The sequence below is a fragment of the Rhododendron vialii genome, chromosome 12a (genome assembly GCF_030253575.1).
Source record: "Rhododendron vialii isolate Sample 1 chromosome 12a, ASM3025357v1".
In the NCBI taxonomy this organism is placed as follows: Eukaryota; Viridiplantae; Streptophyta; class Magnoliopsida; order Ericales; family Ericaceae; genus Rhododendron; species Rhododendron vialii.
Genome location: NC_080568.1, coordinates 30,222,490 through 30,249,220, shown reverse-complemented (window position 1 = coordinate 30,249,220; position 26,731 = coordinate 30,222,490). Strand labels below are relative to the sequence as shown.

The 26,731-nt window shown below is 38.9% G+C and overlaps 3 protein-coding genes across 10 annotated transcripts in view; 1 reads left to right on the top strand and 2 right to left on the bottom strand.

Moving 5' to 3' along the window:
- Nucleotides 1-26,731, bottom strand: part of LOC131311282 (UPF0235 protein At5g63440) — a 46,136-nt gene that overhangs the window by 10,545 nt on the left and 8,860 nt on the right. The window lies entirely within an intron of this gene.
- LOC131311278 (ribonuclease J) lies at nucleotides 1,871-16,035 on the bottom strand. Of its 3 annotated transcripts, XM_058338652.1 has the most exons (17): nucleotides 15,743-16,035; nucleotides 14,233-14,461; nucleotides 13,645-13,768; nucleotides 12,845-12,901; nucleotides 12,003-12,194; nucleotides 11,839-11,916; nucleotides 10,369-10,551; nucleotides 10,179-10,259; nucleotides 9,217-9,282; nucleotides 9,040-9,132; nucleotides 8,215-8,340; nucleotides 7,477-7,590; nucleotides 6,184-6,279; nucleotides 4,890-4,987; nucleotides 4,380-4,807; nucleotides 2,980-3,434; nucleotides 1,871-2,363 (listed from the first exon to the last, which is right to left on the bottom strand). In XM_058338652.1, the coding sequence occupies exons 1-17, from the start codon at nucleotides 15,846-15,848 to the stop codon at nucleotides 2,271-2,273; spliced, it is 2,619 nt and encodes an 872-aa protein (XP_058194635.1). In that variant the 5' UTR covers nucleotides 15,849-16,035; the 3' UTR covers nucleotides 1,871-2,270. The 3 variants fall into 3 exon arrangements, with proteins under 3 accessions (XP_058194635.1, XP_058194634.1, XP_058194636.1); XM_058338651.1 differs by having other exon boundaries at nucleotides 9,040-9,282; XM_058338653.1 differs by lacking the exon at nucleotides 14,233-14,461 and having other exon boundaries at nucleotides 15,743-16,033.
- LOC131311280 (probable adenylate kinase 7, mitochondrial) lies at nucleotides 17,036-26,240 on the top strand. Its single transcript, XM_058338656.1, has 4 exons — nucleotides 17,036-17,595; nucleotides 23,578-23,718; nucleotides 24,848-25,063; nucleotides 25,863-26,240. The coding sequence occupies exons 1-4, from the start codon at nucleotides 17,191-17,193 to the stop codon at nucleotides 26,022-26,024; spliced, it is 924 nt and encodes a 307-aa protein (XP_058194639.1). The 5' UTR covers nucleotides 17,036-17,190; the 3' UTR covers nucleotides 26,025-26,240.

Genomic DNA, 26,731 nt, shown 5'->3' with positions numbered 1-26,731 from the left:
TGAATTTGGGTGTTATTGTTTTTGAGAGGTTTTCAGAGAAAACTCTTGCGGTTGTACTAGCTCCTCGAGAAACATAGGGGATAATGTTGTTGTGGGTAGGGCTGCAAACGAACCGAGTAGCTCGCAAACTGCTCGTAGCTGGGCTCGTTAGTAGCTCGGCTCGGAAGTGAAACGAACGAGTTCGAGCCGATTTTTTCAGCTCGTTTTGTAAACGAGCTGAGCTCGAGCTAGGATAAGCTTGGTTCAAGTCGGCTCGCGAGCCGGGGTATATATACTTAAGTTTGGAATTTTTATTGTTATTTCATAATTTGTTCTTTCTGTTTCCACTTTCTAGTCAACGAAGAGAAGTGAGAGCCCACGCACATCAGTACACCCCCCGCTCCATAGGAAAATGAAAGATATATACCTTCACAATCAAAATATTTTTGATTTTATTAGACCTATGCGAGGATATATATACATTTTTCGTTGGTTCGTTAAGGCTCGTGAACAAGCTCGAGCTCGAGTCAAGCCAAGGCCAGCTGGGCTCGAGCTCGACTCGTTAAGTTTTCACTGAGCTCGAGCTCATGTTCGTTAAAAACTTAATAAACAAGTTTGAATATCGTAAAACTCGGTTCTGCTCGGCTCGTTTACAGCCCTAGTTGTAAGCCCCCGCAAGACTTACTGTAATCTTTTTGAAGATTAAAGAAACCTTAAAGTAGTTGTTTGAGGAGAAGTGGACTAGACCGAACCGTGGACAAATCCGGGCTGGACCACTATAATCGGGTTCTATCTCTCTAACTCTCTCTCTTTTACTTACTCATATTATTTTGATTAAAAGATTGTTAGAGATAATCTTTATTGGCTTTAGCAACCCTATTTTCCCCCCTCTTGGTTGCCTTTTTGGGTAACAACTAATTTTTTAATTCCTAATTTGTAACTTTTAATCCTTTAAACAATTTTTGTAACAAATTATGACATAATTGTATTCTAGAAAACCCCTTTTCTTTTTTTGTTTTTCTTCCGTCATGTTGGGTGATGAATATTTTTTGAAAATTGATTTATACACTCCTCATTTGATGCAAACACTCATCTTTTTTTTGTCTTTTAGCGATTGAATTTATGGAACAGTCTCTGAAATTTGTAAAAAGTGTACGCATGTAGGAATTGTTTCGTAAATTCATCTGCTAAAAGACGAAAAAAATAGTGTTTGTATCAATTAGGAGAGTGTAGAAATCAATGTCCTATTTTTTTTTTATCAATATTATTTTGAACTTAGATTATAAATTCAATTAATTTGGATGTCTATCTGGATAAGAAGGAAAATGAGGGGAAGAAGGGATATATCTACTGAGGAAAACAATGTGGAGGAACGAGAGGGGAGTTGAGATTGAAAATTTTATAAACGGTGAATATCTTAATAATTTTTTTAAAATTAAGGTGGATGTTAATTGAACTAGTAATGAAGGTTTGGATTAAAAAGTCCGGTGACTTATGTTTTTGTCTCTATTCAAATTTTTTTTTGACATTTGTTTGTTTTGCGTTAAACTTTTGTGACTTATTGATTCATCTCATCGAAAGAAATCAGAAAAGTAAAAAAATATGATCGAAACTTATAATTTTTTGAATAGAAACAAAAATAAGTCAAAAAAGACAACTTTTTTCGTCAGTTTTAAAAAAATTATGAGTCGAGATCAAAATTTTATACTTTTCCGATTCCTTCTGCCGAGACGAATCAATAAGTCACAAAAGTTTGACGTAAAACTAACAAATGCAAAATCTTTTTAAATAAAGACAAAAAAGAAGAAGTTACTATTTGACTTTTAAAACCAAATCCATATTGTACTACAACGCCGACAATGGACATGCATTTGGCAGCTTATCTCACAACTTAAAGGGGGAAATATGCATTTCATACTCTATGATTACAGGGCCTGAAGGCTCAATTTCCTGTGTATCATACATTTTTGGCAATGCAAAATTTCCCCATTTGGTCACAAATCATGTCGCTAATGAAATCACTGTCAACAGCATTCTGCGTAACTACCGCATACACTTCAATCACGGAATGGCATACTGAAAGGACCGAAAGGCTACAAATGCATCAACTTGTTGTGTGCCGTCCATTCTTTGCGATACAAAATTCTCCTCCTGGATACGTATGGTGTGTTGGTCATGGAATCAAAATCACCATCAATGTTAGCCATTACCATTCAAGCTGCTCCTCTGGTCGACGAAAGTTCTTCAAAAAAGAATTAGGCAAGCGACCGATTCTGCCAGTTTACCGATCATCATGTTGCTGGTGCCTCCAAATCAGATAAAATCTTGTTCATGTCCTCAAAGTAAGGCCAGCTTTTCTTACTTTGCTCGTCACTCTTGCTTTCCTGTTTCGAAAAAAACATTGCAGTCAGATAAATAACATTGTCACCATCAGTAAATTAAGAAAACAACAGAGTAATGCAGTCAAGGCACCAAATTAGGCAGCCCATACTTTTCATGCAGATACATTACATAACACATCCGTGTGTACATGTGAATATAAGTAGGGATATACAATCCTGTACGCAGTGTTGCTCGCAGTCCCTATCAATTTCAAAAACAACTGGCCTCTGATCTAAAATAAATGTACACAACAACATCTATACTATATCTCTTACACGGATGTTGAACATTTAAGGGCTCAAATACCATTTCTTTCAGGGTTAATGTCCGATAGAGATTACGGTTTTGTCAACTTCCCAGAGCCATCCCTTCTCTCTCAGCACGGTTTCCAATAAGTTTTCTCTCCACTTATTACTTGACTTAGGAGAGTTGAGATTTTGAATTGCAGAAAATGGGTCATTTGGATCAACACGAAAGTGAAACTTAAGTACTTCATAATTTCAATTAAGATGCAAAACCTTCTAACCACATATGTGCATGGAGAAGAAAGATATTTCTTGTACAGCCCATAACACAATCAACCCCCCAGTATTAATAAGTTGAGATCTGAAAACAAACCTTGTATTTCTTAACCAGAGATGTCCACTGAGATCTGCACTGCCCAGGAGTTCGATTAATCCCATCAGCCAGCAGATTCGAAGATATCTCTTCCCAAAGAGACATTCGCCGCTTCACAACTTGGAATCTGCTATGGAGTTGCCCACGCATATCAATTAGCTTCATAACCTCATCAGGTGTCCACTTGTTCTGTTTTGCAGGCTCAGAAGATTTTAATCCTGATGTCGGAATTTCAACGCAGTCATGAACCTCACTCTCTTTCGCATTCTTCTCCCTATGTTCCTCCTGTGGAATAGAACCATTGCTATCTTCTACTACCAGACCAGTCGGTGATGATAGTATGGATGACTTCCGGAAATCATCTAACTCGGAATTGACAGAAGGCTTCTCTTGCGACTCAGAACCTGAAGTCGTGGCTTCCTCAAATAGCAGTCTTTCATCTTGAATACGTTCACCTGTAGACAGAAAAATTGAGGAACAATGTCAATATATAGCTGAAATTAATTTACATATCCATTCAACCAAATGTGAACATATGTGGTCACAGGTAAAGCATATGTTGATATAATGCTTACAGAAGCCTTCTTACAGAGAGAATAATCGAAAAATCTATGAGTACCGACCATTGGGGGAGAGAAAACGTACCGACGGCCGCCGGCGGGCCGTCTCCGGCCACCGGACGGTCGATCCGAGCCGTTCAAAAATTCTAAAAAATAAAACCGAGGGGGTCAACGCGGGAATCAAGGGCATCCGAGGTGTTTAGGGTGCTTGATCAAAGCACCCTTTTTTCGTGTATATATGTACACATACATATATACACGAAAAAAGGGTGCTTTGATCAAGCACCCTAAACACCTCGGATGCCCTTGATTCCCGCGTTGACCCCCTCGGTTTTATTTTTTAGAATTTTTGAACGGCTCGGATCGACCGTCCGGTGGCCGGAGACGGCCCGCCGGCGGCCGTCGGTACGTTTTCCCTCCCCGTGGTCGGTACATATAGCAACACTCGAGAATAATATAGCCAGCTTAAGTGAATAACATTATATTGGTCTACACAAAATCCACCCGGTGGAATGAACACACAGGAGGCATATGAAATAGAAAAGTTCTTTGAAATCACAGCTAAAAGAGAAGGCAAACAAATAGTCCTTGGAGTTGGAAAGACTGGAAAATTGATTGGTGGGATCACTACTATGAAAGAAGTCAAGAACCATCGGATCTGAACCAGACTGGACCCTATTGACAAGGCTTAGTAGTTCAATAAAAAACAGTCAAGAAGTCAACTATCATCTTTGTTCACTGGCAAGTGATTTCTGTGCTTACTATTGGTATGTGACCATGTGTTTATGCATGTATACATGAGAATATGAACAAAAGGGAAACGGATGGGGTATAACATACATAATTCTTGTTGTGTGTTGTTTAATGGATGGATCCTGCTGCTGCCATCTTCCTCTTGTATCTCAGTTGGTCGTCTCCTTTTCGGATGACCATCTGACATCTCAATACCAACACGCAATTCACCAGATAGCCTTGCGTCCAGATCATGAAGGAGAACTGCTTCGGGATTTTCTGAAGCAATTACAATGACATCTGGCCTTTTACTACTGTACTTTCGTACCATTTTTCTCAAAACCTCGGACACAGTTCTTTCCACGTGGGCTAGAGGACAATTTACAGGACAACCAGAGAGTGAAGCATCGGCAGCCTTGTGGAGGGCATCCAAAAGCTTTCCTTTGTCAAGCCACAAGCAACGTGTTGTGATTTTTATTTTCCCTTTTAATTTCTCGTCCAAGCCATCAGCATCTTGAGGTCGTGAAATTTCCATGCTGCAACAGAAAGAGTTAAAGGTTGCCGTTATATGTGGAAGTATGAGAAGTTGTTTGACTGCAAATAATCCAAAACATTTACCTGACCACTATAATACCGTCCAGTGCAATTCTTAGTCTCTCGTCAAGGCAAAGGTCGGTGGATGTACCAAAAGCTTTATTACCATCGCTATACATCAACTGCAGTTCAAAACTCGATTAGTTGGTTGCTTCAGGACGATAGGACAGTAATAGAGAGAATCAACTACTACAATACTGGCATTCATCTCTTCTATGAGCGAAACTCTTTGTATGGGTATTATTCAATAATCTATTATTTATTTATTTGATAGCTAATCACCTATTAGCCATTTCAAACGTTCGATTTAAAGCGATTAGTTGAAATATGATTTCATCTATAAGCCCTCCGGCTTCCACTCAGCCCGGTACAGCTACCGAAGTGGGAGACAGTACTCTATTGTTTCATTTGGCCAATTCCTATATGTCTTTTTTACTTGACTTTCTGTTTTCTGTTGTCAAAGTCTATATTTACTCTTCCCAAAGAATGATATGGAAGTCTAGCTGTTGACATGGAAGTCTAGCTGTTTTATAAACCAAACCGAGCCTTATGTCCCAATCACTTGGGGTCGGCTACATGAATCCTTTTCCTCCATTGAGCTCTGTCAAGGGCCACTTGTTCACACAAACCCATTATACTCATATCTTTGCGCACAGCGGCATCTAATGTCAATTTAGGTCTACCCCTGCTACCCAAAACTATCATATCCGCTCTATTAACTACTGCATCTCCTGGTCTACGGTAGACATGCCCAAACCACCTTAGCCTATTTTCCCTCAACTTCTCCTCTATAGGTGCTACACCTACCATCTCACGAACCGTTTCATTTCTAATAAAACCAATAAGATAAAAATAACTAAAAAGTAACATTTAACATATATTTTGTTGCACTTTTTTCTTTTCTTTTCTTTTTTGATAAGTAAAGGATTATATTAGCATTATATTTTGTTATGCATTATGTATAAAAATCTCTTAGTCGATGTACGGCTCTGATACGCATTATATGGAAGTCTAGCTGTTTTATACAAGTAAAAAACTTGATATTTTCTTCCTTTTTCTTATTTAGCTTCAAAAGTATAAAGCAAGTAGCTTAAACAAAATTCATTGGTGTGAAATTGTCCATAATAGGTAATGTCAGATGTAAAACTCATGGAGAAGTGCATGCAAATCTATGTAAGACTTTGCCCTAAAATAAAGCCAAAAAAAAAGAAAAAAGCAAAGAAATAGAATCATCTCTCTCGGAGTTAAACTTGGAAGAGGAAGATGTATCATAGTGGGAAATAAGCGAAGAAAAAGGGGAAGAGAAAGGGATAAAAACCTGTAAATTCTCCTTCCCTAGTGATAAAAACCCATTAGACAGCACTCTTCTGTTCCTCAAATGTGAAACCCCAAGCATTTCTCCATTCTTTATAACCTGAGAAGTTATGCACCCAGCATATCATCACATGGTATATTAGGCACGTTGCCAAAACTTAGGACCCAAGAAAGTTCCTTACACCCTTATACACATAATTTTGCATGTAATACACATGCAATCAATCATACAACACTGCTTTTCCAACAGTGACATGTTATTGTGATACTCAAAGTGGGAAAAACCCGTGTCAGAAGTAGACATGATGCACCTCAGCAGCAGAAAAAGGGTCCAATAAATAGTTCCCCACCTCTGGGAAGAGGAAATGTTTCAGAAATGGGACTTCAGTCCCAGCAAGTCTGACTCAAAGACCTAAAGGCTATAAACAAGTCACGGGTGCAGACCCTTTATATAAATGAAACCAAAGGTAACGTGTTTACCCCAGTAAACCTACTGCACCTCAAACTGCAGGAACAGCACCAGGCCCCGTGCCCTTTTCCATTCCAGGAAAAATGTGTACTTCAAGACGTGATTCCAAGCTGAAGCCCGGCAGAGACAATTTCTTAACTCAATCCTGGCTATAATACAAGTGCTCGGTCTTGTAAAATGTGAGAAGATATCGACATTTAAGAAAGTTATTATGTTTGTTGTATGATCAAAAGTTTCTGAAATCTGAACCTTGATCAACACCGTGTTCAATATACCGGTAAAATCGGGTTACTCCAACCCTAAGCTCCACAAGAAACATTCCTTTTGTTAGGCAAAGCAAAGAATTTCAACTGAATGAGTATATTCAATTTGACTCTATCCACACCTTCATTCTTTCCGTTGCATTTAATTGTCTGGCCGCATAATACCGCACAAATCATGCATCAGTGGAAGCTTAGAAGTCAGAATGTTAGATTATACTTGAACAGTCCTGATTGAATATCTCTTTGAGCTTCTCCACTCTTTAGTAGGTTTCAGATTCTATAAGTGGAATCTAACTCATTCAGCCATAGTAAATAGTAAGGCCACCAATCAAAGGGGAGAAAGAGAGAAGCATTACACTCTAGCCTAGCAATTTCAGTTTTGTGGCATTTAAAAACGCCCATCATATTACCTTAAGCTGGTTCGAAAAGGCAAAAATGCATTTTAAAGAGGATCAAGTAATGATTCATTCGGAAGAACCAGAAAATACAGGCTCATCAATTGCTACTGAGAATGATTCTCAAAAAGTAATGAGCAAATCATGCCAAGAAAGTAGTAATAACTTACAGTACTGTGACGAATCCCTGTTGATTTTCCTAGTAATTCATGCTCTTTCAGGAATAAGAGTTCTCCATGGATCGGTAGAAAATGTTGTGGCTTCACAATCTTCAGTACTTCCTCCTTCAAAAATAAACTTGTTCTTCAAAAACAAGTTACGAGGTTTGACAACAACAAACTCAAAGGAAAGATGCATGGGGTACATCAGGTTATAGGGCATCTCATTAATATAGAAATCAAAACCAATAATATGCAACAAGAGCCTATAGATTTCACAACCATCGACAAGTACAATAATCAACTGATTAGTTGTTTTCACCAGGAACCAATTCCTTGTGTTCAAATTAGTTGGCGATAAAGAGAAAAATCTAAGACTGGTTGTATTGCAAAAGATAGTGTTAAAAGAGAAAAGGATAAAGATATGCCAACTCTAACAACCAAAAACAAACCCTAAAAGGCCAAAAGATTAGAGTCACTAGACTACCGATAACATTAAAGACAGCTAACATCAAAGACAAATGATGACAAAACAAAATACTACATCCACAGAAATATTTCAGTGTTCATATGATTACTGTTCAAATCAGAAGGATGAGGTGATGATCATACAGTGTCAGCGTTTCATTTTGTTTCTTAATCTCATGAGCTCTAAAGTGTCAAGGGAACAACAGATGAAAAAAAATTTACAAACAGAGAACTTTAAGTGCAGAAAGAAAGAAGAGGAACCTGAATAATAAAAAGACCTACCAATTCCTCACGATGCCCATGACCAGATGAGTGCAGCAGCTCATTCTTTCCCATTACCACAGTTGATCCAATCTCCGTTATACGGTTAAGCATTTTCATTACGCGGGTGCCATTACCAGGGATCACCTGAAAGATATAACAAGTAAGCAATCTAAACATATTGAAACAAGTAAACAATCTTAACATACAGAGACATATCAGTGATTGCCCACAGATGTGGACAATCAACTATAGTGAAAATACTTCTTTGATATATTATTAATAATTTAACATTCTGAGTGTGAAGCAAAAGAAAAATGAGTGAATCTCAGTTACTCTTGTAGATTTAAAAGGTGAAGAAGAACAAGTTGAACAAAGCCAATAGTATGTCCAAAACAATTTCAATAAACCCACATAGTAAAGCCCGTAGTAAACCACAATTAAACTAGAAGCTAAATCTGAATCCTTTATTCGTCTTTACTAGGGCAATCCAAAATAAAATAAGACTAACCTAGAAAGTAACAAGTAACGACATCCAGTTTGCACTCAAGCAACTCAATAGTCTTCAAACTAAACACACACACAGAGCAAGTAGACCACACAAATCAACTTCATCTCTCAAATTGTCCATCTTTGCATGAACAATGGAACATAGAAGGGGGGAAATGACGTTTGCACAAGAATCAGAAAATAAATTCAGAATAACACCTTATGAGAAGTGGAGTACAATCCAGAATAAGAATCATTCCAATATAACAACTAATTTAGCACAAGTCTGCCCACAAAGAAAAGAGGTGGGTTAGAAAGAGAGAGATCCATTGCATGCAGCACTTGGATTTTCTTTACCTTCGCAGAGTACAGAACTATGTCTTCTTTGCTCAATTTGAGTGAATGACTACTTCCATATGATGCAAGATTCAGTGCAGCACGAGGTTCTGCCTGACACAACGGAAATGAAGTCAAGCCACAACAGTCCAATAATGCAACTGAGGTCAACATTGCAAATCCTTCAAATAGACGTACTTGAGATCCAGTAGTGACAATTAGCAAATCCTTTGGAGCATAAGCATCAATGTCTTCAGCTTGTACCTATATAATCAGCATAGACAGACTTGTAACAGTGGACGAAAAAGGAAACCATCATGAAATTACAACAAAATTTATGCATAACGGGTGGAGTGAGAAACATTTAGTGTTACACACTTGCACTATGATTTTGCAGCTGCCAACTTCACATAAATTTTGTTTTATTGAAATGTAAATTTGTCTCATAGGAATTGTACATGCCAGATAAGGACATTTAAACTGCGTGCAGCCATGTTAAACAGACAATGGAACGAAGTTGCATCATGAGTCCCACAACAAGCTGATTCAGGAGACGAAACACAAAATCAAGTTCAATAAAATTCACTGATATCATATTTTACGGAAGCGAGGCATTTTCTCTATCCCTCCTTAAAGGGTCACATGTACAAAAATTACACATTTACAGTAGGTCAAGCCTCGGCAGCATCCGCAGCTCTGTAGATACCTACAACTGAACCTGTGGTTCCTTCAAATAAAGGAAGGAGGGTTGCAATTCTAACCAAACTCATGGGAATGGGTTAGCTTATTCGTGATCCTGATGCTCAAGCAACAACAGTACAGATCTGTTCAAAGATTTGAACAAGAAAAACATACAATTCCAGGTTGGGTCTCAAGCTGTGTTATCATTTCGAGATCATTAGGGCTAAATGGGCATTGAAATCACCTTGGTAAAACAGAAAGCCTTTGGGCTATTTACTATGTTAATAAGAACTGTTATGTTGACGCAAATAGGCCTACATGTCTGTCAGCAATATCCCAGTTTCAAATCTGAATCTTCAAGGAACTTTTTTCCTTCTACAGTTTCATCACGTCAAGAAAATACATGAAAGGAAAATGTAAAGCAAACCACCACGCAAAGGGAAATTGGTATGTGAAGAAAAAACGGGTAAGGTCATTACCAGAGTTGATGGATCAATCGGTGCCTTTCCATCTTTCCATGCAGCATCAAGGTATGACCTTAAGGACATGCCAACAAATACCTACCAATGTCGACAACATCAACTGTCTCCAAATTACTTAGATGCAAAGATCTAAACAACAAAAGCAAGAAAAGGTTGTATAAGGTCAGAGAAACAAGAGTAAACACACCAACTTTCTGCCAGTTAAATCAGCCGCAGCTTTCATGCTTCCAAGTCGATGAATATTTGATGCAAACTGTGTAGTAATTACCCTTCCTTTAGCAGCTGAAATGTGCCTCAACAGTGCATCAGCTACAACAGCTTCACTGATTGTCCTTCCAGGTGAGAGCACATTGGTGGAGTCACTCATCATCTGTGACAGATGTGAAAATTCAGTGATGAAATAAGGTTTCGTTCAATTATTCTCAAAACAATTGGCTGAGAATTTTAATTTGTTGATAGGAGTTGAGACATAAGCGAGTGCATGCAAACAGAGGGACTACTCCAACTGGTAGCTTATCCAAAACAGCAGAAGTGCAAGACACCTGAGCAAGCGAGAAATCATATCATATAGTTTTATGGGAAAATTTTCTTTTTGTCAGCCAAAAAAGAAGAATGGAGATGCACAGTAATGTGGCTACATGCCAAAGAACCCATCTCTCTCCAGAAGCTTCTCCTTCAAACATGTTGCAGGCCATCTATTGGTAGATGTAGAAAAAAGATAGCAGCAGCTTTCTCCAAAACTCGAAATAACTCCAAGGAGTTGAGAACAAGATCCTTTCCCACTGGAAAACCAAAATCTTCAGGATCACCAATATATTGGAAAATGGAAAAAACAGACGACGACTAATCACAGCAACATTGTAGACTAAGAAGTATGAGGAAAATCCTAAATCAATGTTGAAAACCATCTGAACCAAGATAAAACAGTAATTCCTCGGGACCCACGCATAACGACAAAAGCTGGTGTCCCTCGATGGACAATAATAGGAATGAGTCTAGGTGTTGTTTTGTTAGTTCACGATGACAAAACTGATACATTCTTCACAGTGCCATTTGGAGACATCCACTATAGATGAGGAAGGAGCTTTTGCAACATAAGGGAAGGAGGATTTCCCTGCCTCTAATGCAGTAACGGAATGTTCTCTTACTTCCTCTGCCCCAATTTGTTTGTCTAATTTTGGAAATCCAACTTTCTTAGGGAACACAATGATTACACCTAGAAAATTTTGACTTTCCAACATTCACCCTTCATTTTTTCTTAAAAAGTTATGGGAACTTGATTCATTTAAAAGTCTCAAAGTGGACAAACAGAGGAAGTATAATTTTTCCGCCAATCAAACAAAAATGATACATTCTTCAACTCAATGCAATCATGAAGTCAAGCTATGAAGGAAATGAAACTGGTGTTCTTTTAGTACACGGAGCTCACAATTTAATTTGGAGACATCCGCCCTAGAAAACAAGGAAGGACCTTTTCCACAAAGTTACTACACCAATGAAACAAAATGATAAATTCTTTACTGCAAATGTACGTTGACACGGTATCCAGAAAACCCACTTACCAACTATATTCCTCAAATTAAAAGCCAAGTATCGTTGGATTTTACCAAATTTAGTCTAAATAATAAGTATCAGGTACAGATATCAGCAGACTTACCAATGTCACACCCTCTTTTGAGAGTTCCTCAAGTGCTTCACGATCAAAAACGTTCCCATCCAATGGTGACTCGTCAATCTGTTGAATATGGATTGCAGATGTATCCCAAAAAAAGTGAATGTAAGGCAGTTGAGACAATGTTTGGAACCTAAATAATAGAATACCTTCCAGTCCCCAGTATGAAGTATAGTCCCATCAGCACATCGGAGAACCAATCCACAACAATCAGGAATAGAATGGGTGACCCTGATAGGCTCGATTTCGAATGGTCCGGCACAGAATCTCCTCCTTGTTCTAAGTATCTTAAGCCTATTTGGAACAAACATCCCAAACTCCCTCAAACGCTTCTTGATGAGCTGTTCACAAACAAGAATGTTAGCATTTCATATGGATGGACAAATGTATAAGAACTAGACACAATTCAACAGCTGAAGAATACAGGCCGTACTAATATAGTCATAGCATAAAAGGTCACAAGAAAAGGTGACACTCAGCGTATGGGTATTGCATATGCGCCCAACGGCCCCAACCTATCAGTGTCTAGTTCAACATGCATGCGGTAAGGATGTCTTCTTATTTTTAGTTCACCAATAACCGCATATAAAATCCACTTTAACTATAAATGTACCAATCTCCCTCCTTAGTTACTCTTTGAAATAGTTCAAAATGGTTGAAGGGGCATGCCAATGGCTGTAATATCTACACCGCTGCACTGCACAAAAACCTACCTTATCCTAGAAATAAAAAGAATACATTAGCTGAATATGAATATGTAGTCATGTCCTCATGTTCACTAAGAAGGAACAAAAATGAATCTCATGCTTACAAACATTTCTGCATAAGATGCACATTGTAACCGACAAGATTAAAGGTGTACAAATACACACACATGCATATGAATATATGTTGGTTTATTTACAATCTAATGTTACTACTGTCTACTAACATTCCCTGCTTTCTAGAAAAACAATGATGTAATAATTTGTTGAAACCTTTTGGAGCATACCTCCATTGTGAAGGATGAGGCAAATATTGGTGTATGGGAATCCAATGCTGGAATAACCTGCTCAGAGAACATCCGTTAAGCAGAAATGGTGAGAAACAAAAAATATGTTTATATAAGATCACTAAGAGGGAAAGGGCAATAAACCAAGAATAGAACTCCTGCTCAGAGCACTTAATTTAAGCAGAAACTATGAGAAACAAAATAAAATCTAAGATCATTAAAAGGAAAAAGGCAGTAAACAAAGGGGATAACTACTCTAGCAGAAAGACCATTTCATCGTTGAAGCAAGAAAAATGTTGGACAGTGTCATACCCGGAATTCAAAGGGAGGTTAAAGGCACCCACTTATAGCTTGAAAATTTATATTCTGGCCAATCTAAGAACCAGAGATAGCCTGGAGACCTTAAGATGCATGTTTTTATTGTTTTCTCCTTCGCCCAAAGAGGACCACAATATAAGCCACAAAAAAAGATATCCAAAAAGCAACGATGACATTTTATTTTTTTGAGTTACAAAAAAACAAATCAAATTGGATAAAGTGACTAGAAGAGATTCCAACAAATAGAACATGTGAAGATTAAGTGCAAAAGCTTGATCACGCTAAAATAGAACTAAAAACAACCACAACAACATTTGTAACCGAACGGATCATAAGTGTATCGAGATGTGAATCTCTTACTGGTGTATTGTCAATGTCTTAATTCAAAACACAAGTGAAGTACCAGTCTTTAGTATCTCATATAGGAAACACAAAATATATGTTTCATTGCTATCCAAAAAGGGACTGAAGAGAAACTTTACCCAGGGCAAGGCACCAATGTGATCTTCGTGGCCATGTGTAATGATGACTGCTTCAATTTTGTGACTCCATTTTTTGATAAAGGTAGTATCAGGTATAATTTTCTGGACACCAAGCTCATCGGAGCTGAATGTAAGGCAACACATGATCCAAGGTCAGTCAATGTACACGAAAGAAGTGGGAAGAAGCTAAGTTTGCCATAACATTTTGGGCAATTTTTAATTATACAACACCTCAGGGTTAGACATAGTTTCATACAAAAACTTAATGCATACCAAAACAATCCAAAGCTGGAAAATAAAGTGTATGAAGGAAACTTGACTGCAAAACGAAGTATTGGATCCTGAATTTGTACAGGAGACCCAGAGAAAGAAGGCAAAGTAAAAATTGACACAGCGTAGATAAAATAATGCATCGAGTCCTTCATAGCGCCACTAAAAACAAGACAAAAATATATATACTGCAAAAACATCATAAAAGAGGCAGGCAATCCACACTTAATGGATTGTTTACAAGCCAGAAATGTAGCAAAATGATCGCTGAGCTACAACTAGCGAGACATGTGCAAACCAGACTAGTTTGATACATACTCTGGAAACATGATACCAGCATCAATCAGAATATAACGATCATAATTCCCAACAAGCATGCAATTCATCCCAATTTCACCCAGGCCACCAATTGGAAGGATACGGAGAGGTGGGCCATCAGAGCCTTCATAAAACTGGTCCATCTTGCGCTGAACGGAGTCTTCCATGCTTTTCCCACGCCCTTCCAATCTTCTTGATCTTTCAAGACGTACATTACGATCATGCGTACCTAAAATCAGTGCATGAGACCCACAAGCCTATTGTATATCTATGCAACAAGGAGACAAAACAAACTTGGAAACACATTGGAAGGTGAGTTTTAACAAACAAAGTAGATGCTTTGCAATCAATGTGCTTTAAACGAAAATGATATTAAGGGGGAAAAATGGTCGACAACTGCAACATATGGCACAATCACCCTTGCTAAAAATTGCGATTACATAACAGAAAACAAGGCCTAAAAATAAAATTGAAATGTAGCTTCAATATGCCAATTAGGGGAAGAGGAAAAACCATTAAAATTAGGAGTGTTATCCTATTACTTGTAACATATAGAGATACAACCTCCAGTCAAGTGAATGTATGACATTAACCCCAGCTGATTTTACATTATATTGGAAACCAGACAGGCATAATTTGACAAACAGCATGACGCTTAATAGTCAAAAATCAATTCCTTTCTTCTTTTCCCATTCTAACTTACTCAATATCCAAATAGAGCGTCAAATTCTCCATGTGACCAACCCGTTGGCTTGGTGGTCAAAGCCCTAGACTTAGGCCAAGTTTCCCTGATTGTCTAAACAGAATAGACGGTCTAGACGGTCTAAAGCTCACAAAAAAAATACGGATTTCGAGACAGGTTATTCTCCTCGCATGCATCAACTAAAAAACCAAATAGCGGAAACAATTTGTCTAAAAACCATAAGCTATAGACGGGCTTTTATGGGAAACTCATCTTAAGAGGTTTGCTCCTGTTTAGGTCTCAAGTTCGAAACTTTCTAGGTCCTATCTACTATTAACTAACTTAAGTTAGTCGCATGGACTTCGTTCGTAGGGCTAAAAACGATCTGTGCCGAACCCTTAACGAGCTCAACCTAACTAATTTACTTAACAAGCCTCTAGCCTCTTTAAACGAGCCAATCCTGTGCAAACAAGCCAAGCTTTTGAGTGTCAAGCTCGGCTTGTTTAGTAAATGAGCCTAAAACTCGAGCTCGAGCGAGCTTGGCTCGTGTACTAAATGAGTCGAGCCAAGCCACGAGCTGCTCGCGAGCAGCTCAACTCGGTAAGTTTGAAGCCCATCGGTATTTCAACGGACTCATTAGTGGACGGGGATTTAAATGGAGCCACGAACATTAGAATTTGTCTCTCAAACAGCTGAGAATTGGTCTCTCAGTGATTAACCGAGGCAAGCGTAAGCTGGCCGGACAGCTGAGTTATAAAAATATAGTAGTATTTCCATGAGACCAAAACACTCCACAGGTAATTGTAGATAAGTTCGACGTCTTCGTACCCATTGAAGAAGGAGAGGCGACAGAGCACAAAATGCGACTGTTGTTAGGGCTTGGCGGAAAGGAGAATCTGTACGGACAGATAGACAGAGCACTGAAAGCTGCCATTGTGCCGTTACTTTGTTGGTTTTCAGAAGGAGCGGAGCAAAACAGCGAAGAAAATCATGAATTCCGTGCGAGTTGATGAGTTGCAGAGGTTTGTTGCGGTGGATTAAAAAATCCAAAATCGGAATGGTAGTGGCCTGTGGGCTTCGTGAAGCGGGAAATGGAGAGAGAGGGAGGGAGAGAGAGAGAGAGAGAGACCGGAGCACAATTATCTTTCTTTTATTAGATTATTTGCTCGAGGTTGAGGCGCGCATTCGCACACCCTCTCCTTCACGTGACAGCAGGATGTCAAAACAAGTGATTATCCAACGCTCATGGAACACCATCACGTTGTAGTTCAGAATTTCTATATATCACTCACTAGCGGAGAAGGTCTTTGAAGCACCACGTGTCGGTGCGCCGTGAGACTATGATCAAGTAATAAATTTTTCGAGAGTATTATATTATTTTTTTGTGCGAGTTCAAAACTATGTGTACTATTGCTACTGTCTTTTGTTAACTGCTTTTAAGTAAGAAAGAAGATACTATTATCGTCTTGCCCGTTTAACGCACAAGAGTAGAAAAAAAATAAGTGATAACATTTTTTATGTTGTCATGTGCATCATTGGAGCTCCACGCATGGCTCTTAGAATTTATTTATTTTTCTTGCAAAATAATTAAAAAAATTCACAATAATAAGAAAAACAAAAGAAATGAAAAAAAATAGATAGGTTTTAAGAATATTTGTTATGTCTGTTCAAAAAAAGAAGAAGAGAATATTTGTTATGTTATTAATTAAACTTAGGGAATTAAACCGAAACTAAAAACTATGACTGACATCTAATTTTCTATTATTAGACTTAAAGATTATTCTAACCTCCGTTTAAAGAGCGTAAGATAATAAGTATAAAGTGCATTAATATTCGAGAAAGATGTATTAATATTTGTCGGAGTGTATTTATATCCGTGAGTATGCGTATATATCCAAACTTGTTTAAAATTATTGGCATACTAGTGCTTGTCTGTGCCTACGGAACTACGCACTCTGACATTGATGTAGGCACATACATTTTTGTAATATATATATTTTTTATGCTAACGCCAGAAGTCGAATGATGGGTAAAAAGAACCGATGACATTTTTTGTAATACATTTTCGTACTCTTGTGATTTATTAGCTAGACTAGACTTGATATTATCTTCCAGTCTAATGGACGGAGATTAAACTTAATCCGATGGGCTCGACCCACAGCGACACAGCGTAGTCCAGAGCGATTACCACTTATCCTCCCTATCTAATGGGAGGAGATTAGCAAGGCCAATTCGGGTCACTTTCCAAATCCCCTGGACTGGTTACTCTCCGCGTCATGGCCGGAACTATCGGCCTGAAAACCTCCGCCGCCACCGCTGCCGCCATCCGTCGCCTAATCGTAGCTGCCCCTCCCCTCACACGGCTTCTCCACCTCGTCAACACCCAACCCTACGCAACCTCCGCCTTCGCGACCGCTCAGCCGCAGCTCGACAACGATTACTACTACCACCACCGCTACAACAACAGCGAAAACCAGCAAAAGGAATCGGAGGCAGTTCCGATGGTGGACTCGGAGGGATTCGTTCCGACGAAAGGCGTGCAATGGGTGTTCATTGGCTACCCCGGCGCAAAGAAGCACGTGTACGCCGAGAAGATCTCAAAGCTTCTAGAAGTTCCTCATATCTCCATTGGTAGCCTCGTTCGTCAAGACCTCAGCCCTAGTTCCTCTCTCTACAAACAAGTCGGTGCCCTAATCTTTTCTTTCCTTGTCTTGGTTCAGAATTCCCTCCTTACTGAAGTCCACGAGTGATGTTGATGAATTTTATTGCTATGACCGCTAGGTTAATAAACGAGTCGATGTTATGACTACGAAAGAGAGATTACACCGAAGAAATTAGAAACAGAGAGGAGAGACTACTGAATCTTATTTCCCAAAAGTAGAGTAGAGAAACAATACAAAGAATCCACACAAAATACATTGGGCCTCAGCCGTATATAGCACAACTCGGTACCCTCGCTAACCGCCTCACAACTTTCTCGCTCCTAACAACAAAACAGAATATTAGCTAATTGCACTAAGCTCCCAATTACCAGAATTATTTACAATTTAGCCCTGAAATCATAACATTTCCTTCTCCTTAGAATCAGCCTTGACCTCAAGGCTGGAAGTTTGGAAACTTCTTGGTAATGGTATCATAATCTTCCCAAGTAGCATCCTCTGGAAAAGATCTAGACCACTGAATTAGCCATTGAATGACAGCCTTGTTCTGCCTCTTGATCATTCTTCTATTAAGTAGAGCTACGGGTTCCATTTGTAAGTTGCCATCAAGTGAGACTGGAGGAAGAGTGTATTGTGCAGTCACATTTTGGCCTAACTTCCTTTTGAGTAAAGAAACATGGAACACTGGATGGATTTTGGCATCATCAGGAAGTTGTAACTTGTAAGCCACAGTCCCAATCTTTTGAATGATTTGAAAAGGCCCATAGAACTTAGGAGCCAACTTCATATTTCTGTGTAAGGCTAAAGTAGTCTGCCTATAAGGTTGCAGTCTCAAATAAACCCAATCATGCAATGCAAACTCCCTTTCTGATCTATTTTTATCAGCATAGAACTTCATTCTCCCCTGAGCTATCTGCAAATTCTCCTTAAGCATTCTAGAAATGGCACCTCTTTCCCTTGCCCAATTGTCCACTTCAGCCACAGGAGAAGAACCTGGTATATATAAGGCCTGATCTGGTGGTGATTGCCCATAAACAGCATAATATGGGGTGGTTTTAATGGCTGAATGGTATGTGGTATTGTACCACCATTCAGCTAGTGGTAACCACTTTGACCAGTTCTTAGGACAATCCCCTGACATACACCTTAGATAATTTTCCAAACACTTGTTCAAGATTTCAGTTTGGCCATCAGATTGTGGATGGTAGGATGTGCTCAAATTCAGTTGACAGCCTTGAAGCTTGAAAAATTCCTGCCAGAATCTACTAGTGAACACAGCATCTCTGTCAGACACAATAGAATTTGGCATTCCATGGAGCTTGTAAACATGATCCAAGAATTGTTGAGCAACATCCTTAGCTGTATAAGGATGAGATAAGGCCATGAAATGCCCATATTTGCTTAACCTATCCACTACCACCAAAATAACAGACTTACCATGGGATGCAGGAAGCCCTTCTATAAAATCCATTGATATATCAGACCATATCTTCTCAGGAATTTGGAGAGGTTGCAGCAAACCTGGATACTTAACAGCTTCACTCTTGAATCTTTGACAAATATCACATTGGCCAATGAATTGTTGTACATCATTTTAAAGATTTTTCCAATACAAAGTCCTCTTAATCCTTCTAGTGGTTTTATCAATACCAGAATGACCCCCAACTGAAGAATTATGATAGGCAGTAACGATTTTCTGCTTGAGAACTGAGCAATCACCCACTACCACTTTACCTTTGTATGTCAACAATTGATCGTGCCACACATAATGCTTGTGAGAGGCAGGGTCACTGATGAGGTCTTGGATAAGTGCTTGAATAGCTGGATCATTAAGCCAACCCAACTTAACTTCTGCCAACCAATTATAATTGAGTACTGAAAGTGCTTCTAAGGTAGCATTACCATTGTTATCCTTGCCTTTTCTGGATAAAGCATCAGCTGCCAGATTTTCCTTTCCCACCTTGTAGACAATCTCATAATCAAACCCTAGTAGCTTGGTGATCCATTTCTGTTGAAAAGGGGTAGCAACCCTTTGTTCCAATAAGTGTTTCAGGCTTTGTTGATCAGTTCTGATAATAAAATGCCTCCCCAATAAGTAATGCCTCCACTTAAGAACAGCCAACACTACTGCCATCAATTCTTTTTCATAAGTAGACAATACCTGATCCCTCAAGGAAAGAACTTTACTCCAAAATGCAATGGGATGGCCTTCTTGCATCAATACTGCCCCCAACCCCTTACCTGAAGCATCAGATTCAATGACAAATTCCTTAGTATAATCTGGTAGTGCTAAAACTGGAGTAGTAACCATAGCAGTTTTCAGTTGTTCAAAGGCTTGAGTAGTAGCCTCAGTCCAATGGAAAGAATCCTTCCTCAGTAGTTGGGTAAGCGGCTCACTGATCTTGCCATAATTCCTGACAAATCTTCTATAATACCCAGTTAAACCCAAGAATCCCCTAAGCTGTTTCAAATCAGTAGGAACTGGCCAATGAGTCATGGCTTCAATCTTGGTTGACTCAGCTGAAATCCCTTCATTAGAAATCATATGTCCCAGATATTCCACCCTTTGTTTGCCAAAAACACACTTAGTCATTTTAGCATACAACTGGTTAGCCTTCAAAATCTGCAAAGTGGTGTTCAAATGTTGTAGATGCTCAAGCCAGGTCTTGCTATACACCAATATATCATCAAAGAATACCAGAATAAACTTTCTCAAATGATCCCTGTATATCTCATTCATAAGACTCTGAAAAGTTGATGGTGCATTAGTTAAACCAAAGGGCATTACTAAGAATTCATAATGCCCTGCATGTGTTCGAAAAGCAGTCTTGGGAATATCAGGGGAATGAACTCTTATTTGGTGATAGCCGGATCTAAGGTCCAGTTTAGAAAAGAATGTGGCCCCATTGAGTTCATCTAATAGCTCATCTATAACAGGAATAGGAAATTTATCCTTAATTGTGACCTTATTTAGAGCTCGATAATCCACACACATCCTCCAACCAGTATCTTTCTTTCTTACTAACAGCACTGGAGAAGAAAATGGACTAACACTATTTCTAATCACACCAGATTTCAGTAATTCAGCCACAATCTTCTCAATTTCATTTTTCTGAAAATAAGGATACCTATAGGGCCTGGTGCTAGTTGGCTCAACATCTGGTTTGAGTGGAATATGATGATCATGAGGTCTCATGGGAGGTAATCCAGTTGGTTCCTGAAAGATGTCCTCATAGCTGTTGAGCATCTTCTTCATTGCAAGATCCTGTTGTTGCACATCGGTATCTCCAACATGCAAGGAAAAAATTTGAGCTGCAAGCACTCCTGAAACACTTTTCTTAAGAATTTTGTTCATCTTCCTACTACCAACCAAAAAATTTTCCTCCTTCTTGCCTCCTCTGAGCACGTGTTTTTTCCCATTGAGATGAAATTCCATGCAAAGATTCTGAAAATCCCATGTAATAGGTCCTAAAGTAGATAGCCATTGTATACCAAGCACCATGTCACATCCCTGCAGTGGTAACAACCTCATGTCTGCCTTGAAATCAGTCCCTTGCATCTGCCATTCAAAGTTCTTACACACAGCCTTGCTGTGCATCCTTGTACCATCAGCTACCATAACTGGTAGGGCTTCAGTCTCATCTACCAAACAGCCTGTTCTCTTAACTATTTCAGGGCTAAGAAAGTTGTGTACTTCCTGAATCTATGAGAATCATCATTAATCGTTTCTTCACATTACCTCTAACTCTCATGGTCCTGAAAGATACAGATCCAGTAATGGCATTCAAAGAAATTTGAAGTTCTTCTTCTTCTTTTTCATGTTCCCCATCACTCTCTTCTTCTCCTTCCTGGTCTGACTTTAGATCATCCCCATCCCCTTCCAAGGCAAATAATTGCTTTTTCTTACATTCATGTCCCTTCGACCATTTTTCATTACACTTGAAACACAAACCTTTAGCCCTTTTTTCATCAAAAGTCTTATTTTCTCTTCTGTGGGAACCATTGTAAGTAGTACCCCAATGACTACCAACCGTTGATTGCGTAACAGCATAATCAGGTTTTGTAGGAGCAGATCTGGTCTTTTTAGTAATAGCCTCAATACTATTTTCCTGCAACTTAGCCAACCCAATGGCTTGAGTGATAGTAGTAGGCTTGAACATTTGTACCCCAGCCTTAACCTCCTCTTTAAGTCCACTAATGAAACAGCTAATGAAGAAGGATTCAGGCAAATTGGTAGTACGATTGGCCAATTCTTCGAACTGTTCTTGATAAACCCGAACTGTGGTGGTATGCCTCAACTTAGTAAGGTCACCCATAGCATCTTCGTATGTGTTTGGCCCAAATCTTGACACTACTCCGTCTTTAAACAAAACCCAGGTCATTTGGCCATGGCATTTTTCAAACCACTGGTACCAATTTAGGGCTTTGCCCTCCAAATGTAGGGTAGCCAATTTCACCTTATTGTGGTTCTCTATCATATTGTAATCAAAGAATCGTTCACATTTATACACCCAACCAGATGGATCTTCACCATTAAACTTAGGAAAATCAATTCGAGCGAATCTGGTATTGAATTGCGGAAGAACATCGTGATTGGGGTTTCGTACCTGAGAAATTACTTCCATTTCCGGAGGAGAACGTAACACCTTCTGTGAAATCTGATCATATTTCAGGCTCATTCCGGTGATTAACTCCTTAATCTCGACCAAGTCACGCAAAGAAGTCTTGATTTCTTGGATTTCAACAGCTTGTTTATCAGAGTTTTCCTTCAAGAAGCGAACTGCTTCTTCAGTCTTCTTGATTTCTTGCAATCTAGTTCCGTCTGCCATTGATGGATAACCTCACAAGCCGAGAAAGGCCTGCTCTGATACCAATGTTATGACTACGAAAGAGAGATTACACCGAAGAAATTAGAAACAGAGAGGAGAGACTACTGAATCTTATTTCCCAAAAGTAGAGTAGAGAAACAATACAAAGAATCCACACAAAATACATTGGGCCTCAGCCGTATATAGCACAACTCGGTACCCTCGCTAACCGCCTCACAACTTTCTCGCTCCTAACAACAAAACAGAATATTAGCTAATTGCACTAAGCTCCCAATTACCAGAATTGTTTACAATTTAGCCCTGAAATCATAACAGTCGAGCTCGCTGATAGTTACAACTTGGCTGGTTAAGTAAACGTACCGAGCTCGAACACCTTGATACTGAGCGAGTCGAGCTCGAACTCAGTTATTTGGGATTGACTCGAGCTCGAGCTTAGACCAATTTTGAACAGTTCGAACTCGAACACTTCAAAGCTCGGCTCGGCTCTTTTGCAGCCCTGTTGTGAATATATCAGTTAATAAATGATCGAGCTCGAACACCTTGATGCTAAACAAACCGAGCTCGAACTCATTATTTGGGATTGACTTGAGCTCGAGCAAGACCAATTTTGAACACATTGAGCTCGAACACTTCAAAGCTCGGCTCGGCTCGTTTGCAGCCCTACCGCAATTATGTCAGTTCATAATGTCTGTTTATACGGTTTCTTACTCCGCCAAGGTTCTAAATTAGCGACGTATGCTTTAAATGTTTGTGCCAAATTGTAGGGGCAATTATCCTTTATCCGTCCACACCTGTTTTATTGAATTACCATGTCTTGGATAGAATTATCTAGTCTGCTGTTGCCTGTTGGTCGTTGCAATTTACTTTAGTTTCTACGGTATCATGTGTATACTGTATAGGATGAACGAATTTTTCTTCAAACTCGGTTTGATAATGTGGGAGGTTGGTGATGGTCATTTGTCTTTTTGATGTCTACATGCATCAAGTCTTCCTTCATGCGGGTGTGCCTTATTGGTATTGGACCATTGGTTTTATGTATGAAATGCTTTGTTTCTAGGCTGCCTCCATTGTGCATGAGTTTGATTCCAGTTCGCGTCAGAGCCATATTTAATATGCATTGTCCTCGCAATCTCATGCTCGATTATTTCTTGTTGCTCCTTCACTGGGGGTGCAGATTGCAAATGCAGTGAACCAGGGAAAGCTTGTTCCCGAAGACATAATGTTTGGGCTATTGTCAAAGAGGCTGAAAGATGGGTATTGCAAAGGAGAAACTGGATTTATTCTTGATGGGATTCCTCGAACACAAATACAAGCAGTTAAGTCAGAAGTCCTTCACCATATGATTTGTCCTGTTTACTATACCCGGACTTTATTAGTTGGTATTTGCAAGAAAACAAGTTAAGATTAAGAAACCCCAAATATTGGCCATATGACACCCAATTATAGGTTATCATCTTAAGGCATGTCCAAGGTTTCAGATCTATTTGATGGTTATTTAATGTATTATAACCAAAACAATGTGATACTGGACATCTTACTTATCGTTTTCCCTTGAGCAACCAAATAAAAACATCATGTGAAGAAAGAAACCTCAATTGTGGCCGGTTTTGGGAAAGGAGTTCTTCACCAGACAGAATGGTAATTTGTCCTCCCAAGGCATTTTCAAGCTTTCAGATTTAGTTGGTGGTTATTAAACTCATTCGAACCTAAAACCATGTGATGCTTGACATCTTCTTTATCCTTTTCCCTTGAGCAACCAAATAATATCATCAAATGAGTAGAAAATATCTGTCATGGCGGTTCTGGGTAAGAGAAGAGAAAGGAAAGAAAATAAAAGGAAGACCTAAAGAAGAGAAAGATAGGAAAACTCTATTTGCATTCTCGTGTCTAATTTTTTCAAAGAATGTGGTGGAAATTACAGGGATTCTGTTATGAACTTGTGATAATCTAGGGAAAGTAAGGGGGAAAATTGGTGGGACCATAAGAAGTAAGACTGGGAGCAAGGAAAGTTAGTTTTTTTTTCTTTGAACTGCCATAAGGTTAGTACAAACGAGAATTTGTTCACTGCAAATGCTAAATGTGCTCTTGTTTCATTTCGTTTCAACATCAAAGAGAGCTAATTTATCGACTTAAGGCAGTTCCCAGTTTCAATAGCATGCCTTCCCAAAATAGTAGTAATGTCGTCAACTTTGGGCTAGGTTTGCTTTATGATGTGTCATCACTGGAAATGGATGTAAGCTGACGTGTATAACTCAAGAACTTCTAACTTCGAGAGGTGGGATCTCGGGTATTGCAGCTTGTTGAAGTGTACTGTTGACAAAGCTGTCTGCCAACAGGGATGAAAATCACAAAACAAATGTGATCTTAAACGAGATTTCAGGGTTGATGATCTTGAGCATGCTGTTATGGATCTACTTAGTTTTCGTCTTCTCGATGTATTGCAGGAGATCCTTGACAAACTTCTTGATATTGAGCTGGTTGTGAATTTCAAATGTGCGGAGGATTGCTTGTTGGAACACCATGGTGATAACGTCTTTTCTCACTCTCATCAATCTGATCGTTTCAGTGGATCCGGTTGTGGAAGTCTTAATGTGGACTCCCCAAGGACACAAACAAAGTATTCCTTCTGTAATGGAAAAGCCCATATCCACCACAAGCAGGTATTTCAAAATTCTCACATATCCTTACCTTTCATGCAAAAGATTTTAACTTTTTTATGTCAACGCTTAGCTGTGTGATAATCTGCACGTGGTCAATAATATTAAGTCTATGCTCTTATTATATGAGATTGGATCTTTTGTGAGATTGCTGATAGATGGCTGCTGAGGTTCAAACTGATAGAAGGGAAATTGAACCATAGACACTAGATGCTTTGTCGATGACCAACTCTGCAGTTCTCTTGTGGGACTAATAAAATGTTTGTTCATTGCATGAAGGCATTTTCTAGGAAATAGGCTGATTGTTAATATCTCTTATAGCATCTTTTGTTATACGATCATGATGACAATTGAGCTTTCAGTTGTGTTTTCTCAAGTTTCCACTAATTCTGAAACATAAAAAAAACATCGCCTCGTCACTAGGTAAGTTGCCCTCTAAAATATGCATTCTTAATGTCATCAATCTTGCTTATTTGCACTTGACATGAATTGAAACCACGTCCAATCTCGAATTGATGGTATTTAATTTGGTGTAGTACTATTCTCATCACCACCCTCTAATCCCGACTCTGATTTTTTTTCTTCCAACTTCCGTCAGTTTTGTCTACAATCACTCCTTTCAAAGGATACTTGCTCAATCCCTTGAGAACAGCTTTTAACTACTAGTGCTTGATTTGCTGATAAAACAGTTACCCAGAAAAATTTACCAGGACTCTGGGTTTATATCGTATCATTTCTTGTTGTTTCTATTCAACTCAAAATATATTTAATTGTCTCTGTTGGCTAATCATTTTCCTTCCAGATGAAGCCCGTGGAAGATTACTACAAGAAACAGAATAAACTCATCAATTTTCAAGTAGGCAGTGCACCAGGAGAGACCTGGAGGGGACTTTTGGCTGCATTACATCTCCAGCATATTAATGCTGCCCATTGTAGATTGACCTCGGGATCCACTGGAGTGTGATCTAATGGCGGCAGCATTGCTGTAAATATCGATTTTGCAAATAGTTGAGTTAGAGGGAGAGTTCCAAGCATACACTTTAAGCCTTTGTAATATAGCTTTGGCAATTCAGAAGTCATGAAAATGGGTCTCTGTGCAGTTGATTGACCTGATCTGAGCTGATTGTCTGTAAGGTTTGAAATTTTAACTGCATCTATGAAGAGAATTTCGTGGATCTAACACTAGAATCGGCCACAATTGTCTCGGATTTTAGAACTTTCTGCAGAGAACAAAGCACTAAAAAACATAATAAAACATCAGTTGATTTAATTTTGATCCGTGTTTTGGCATATTTGGAGTCCAGAAGTGAAAAATGCCCTGCTCTTTTCATGCCGATTCAGCGACGTATCAGTGGATGGGATAAATTCTTTATGCATCTGAGACTGACCAATGAGAATGCCCATTTAAATGCCTTGTTGCAGTAAGGGGAAAATGACACTTCTGCAGATGTTTTCTGTTTTTTCCATTGCTTGTAATGGTACACGATACGATTGGTATTCAAAGCCCCTCACTGGGTTCTTACCAGAAAGAAGAACTCAAACTAGTATTAGGCATAAAGCAAAGCAATTTTTATTAGTAATCCCAGCTGTCATATTCATTCACCAAACCTAACATAAGCTTCTTTTGACAATTCAATAAGCATAGAAAGGACTAGATTGAATGCTCCAGAA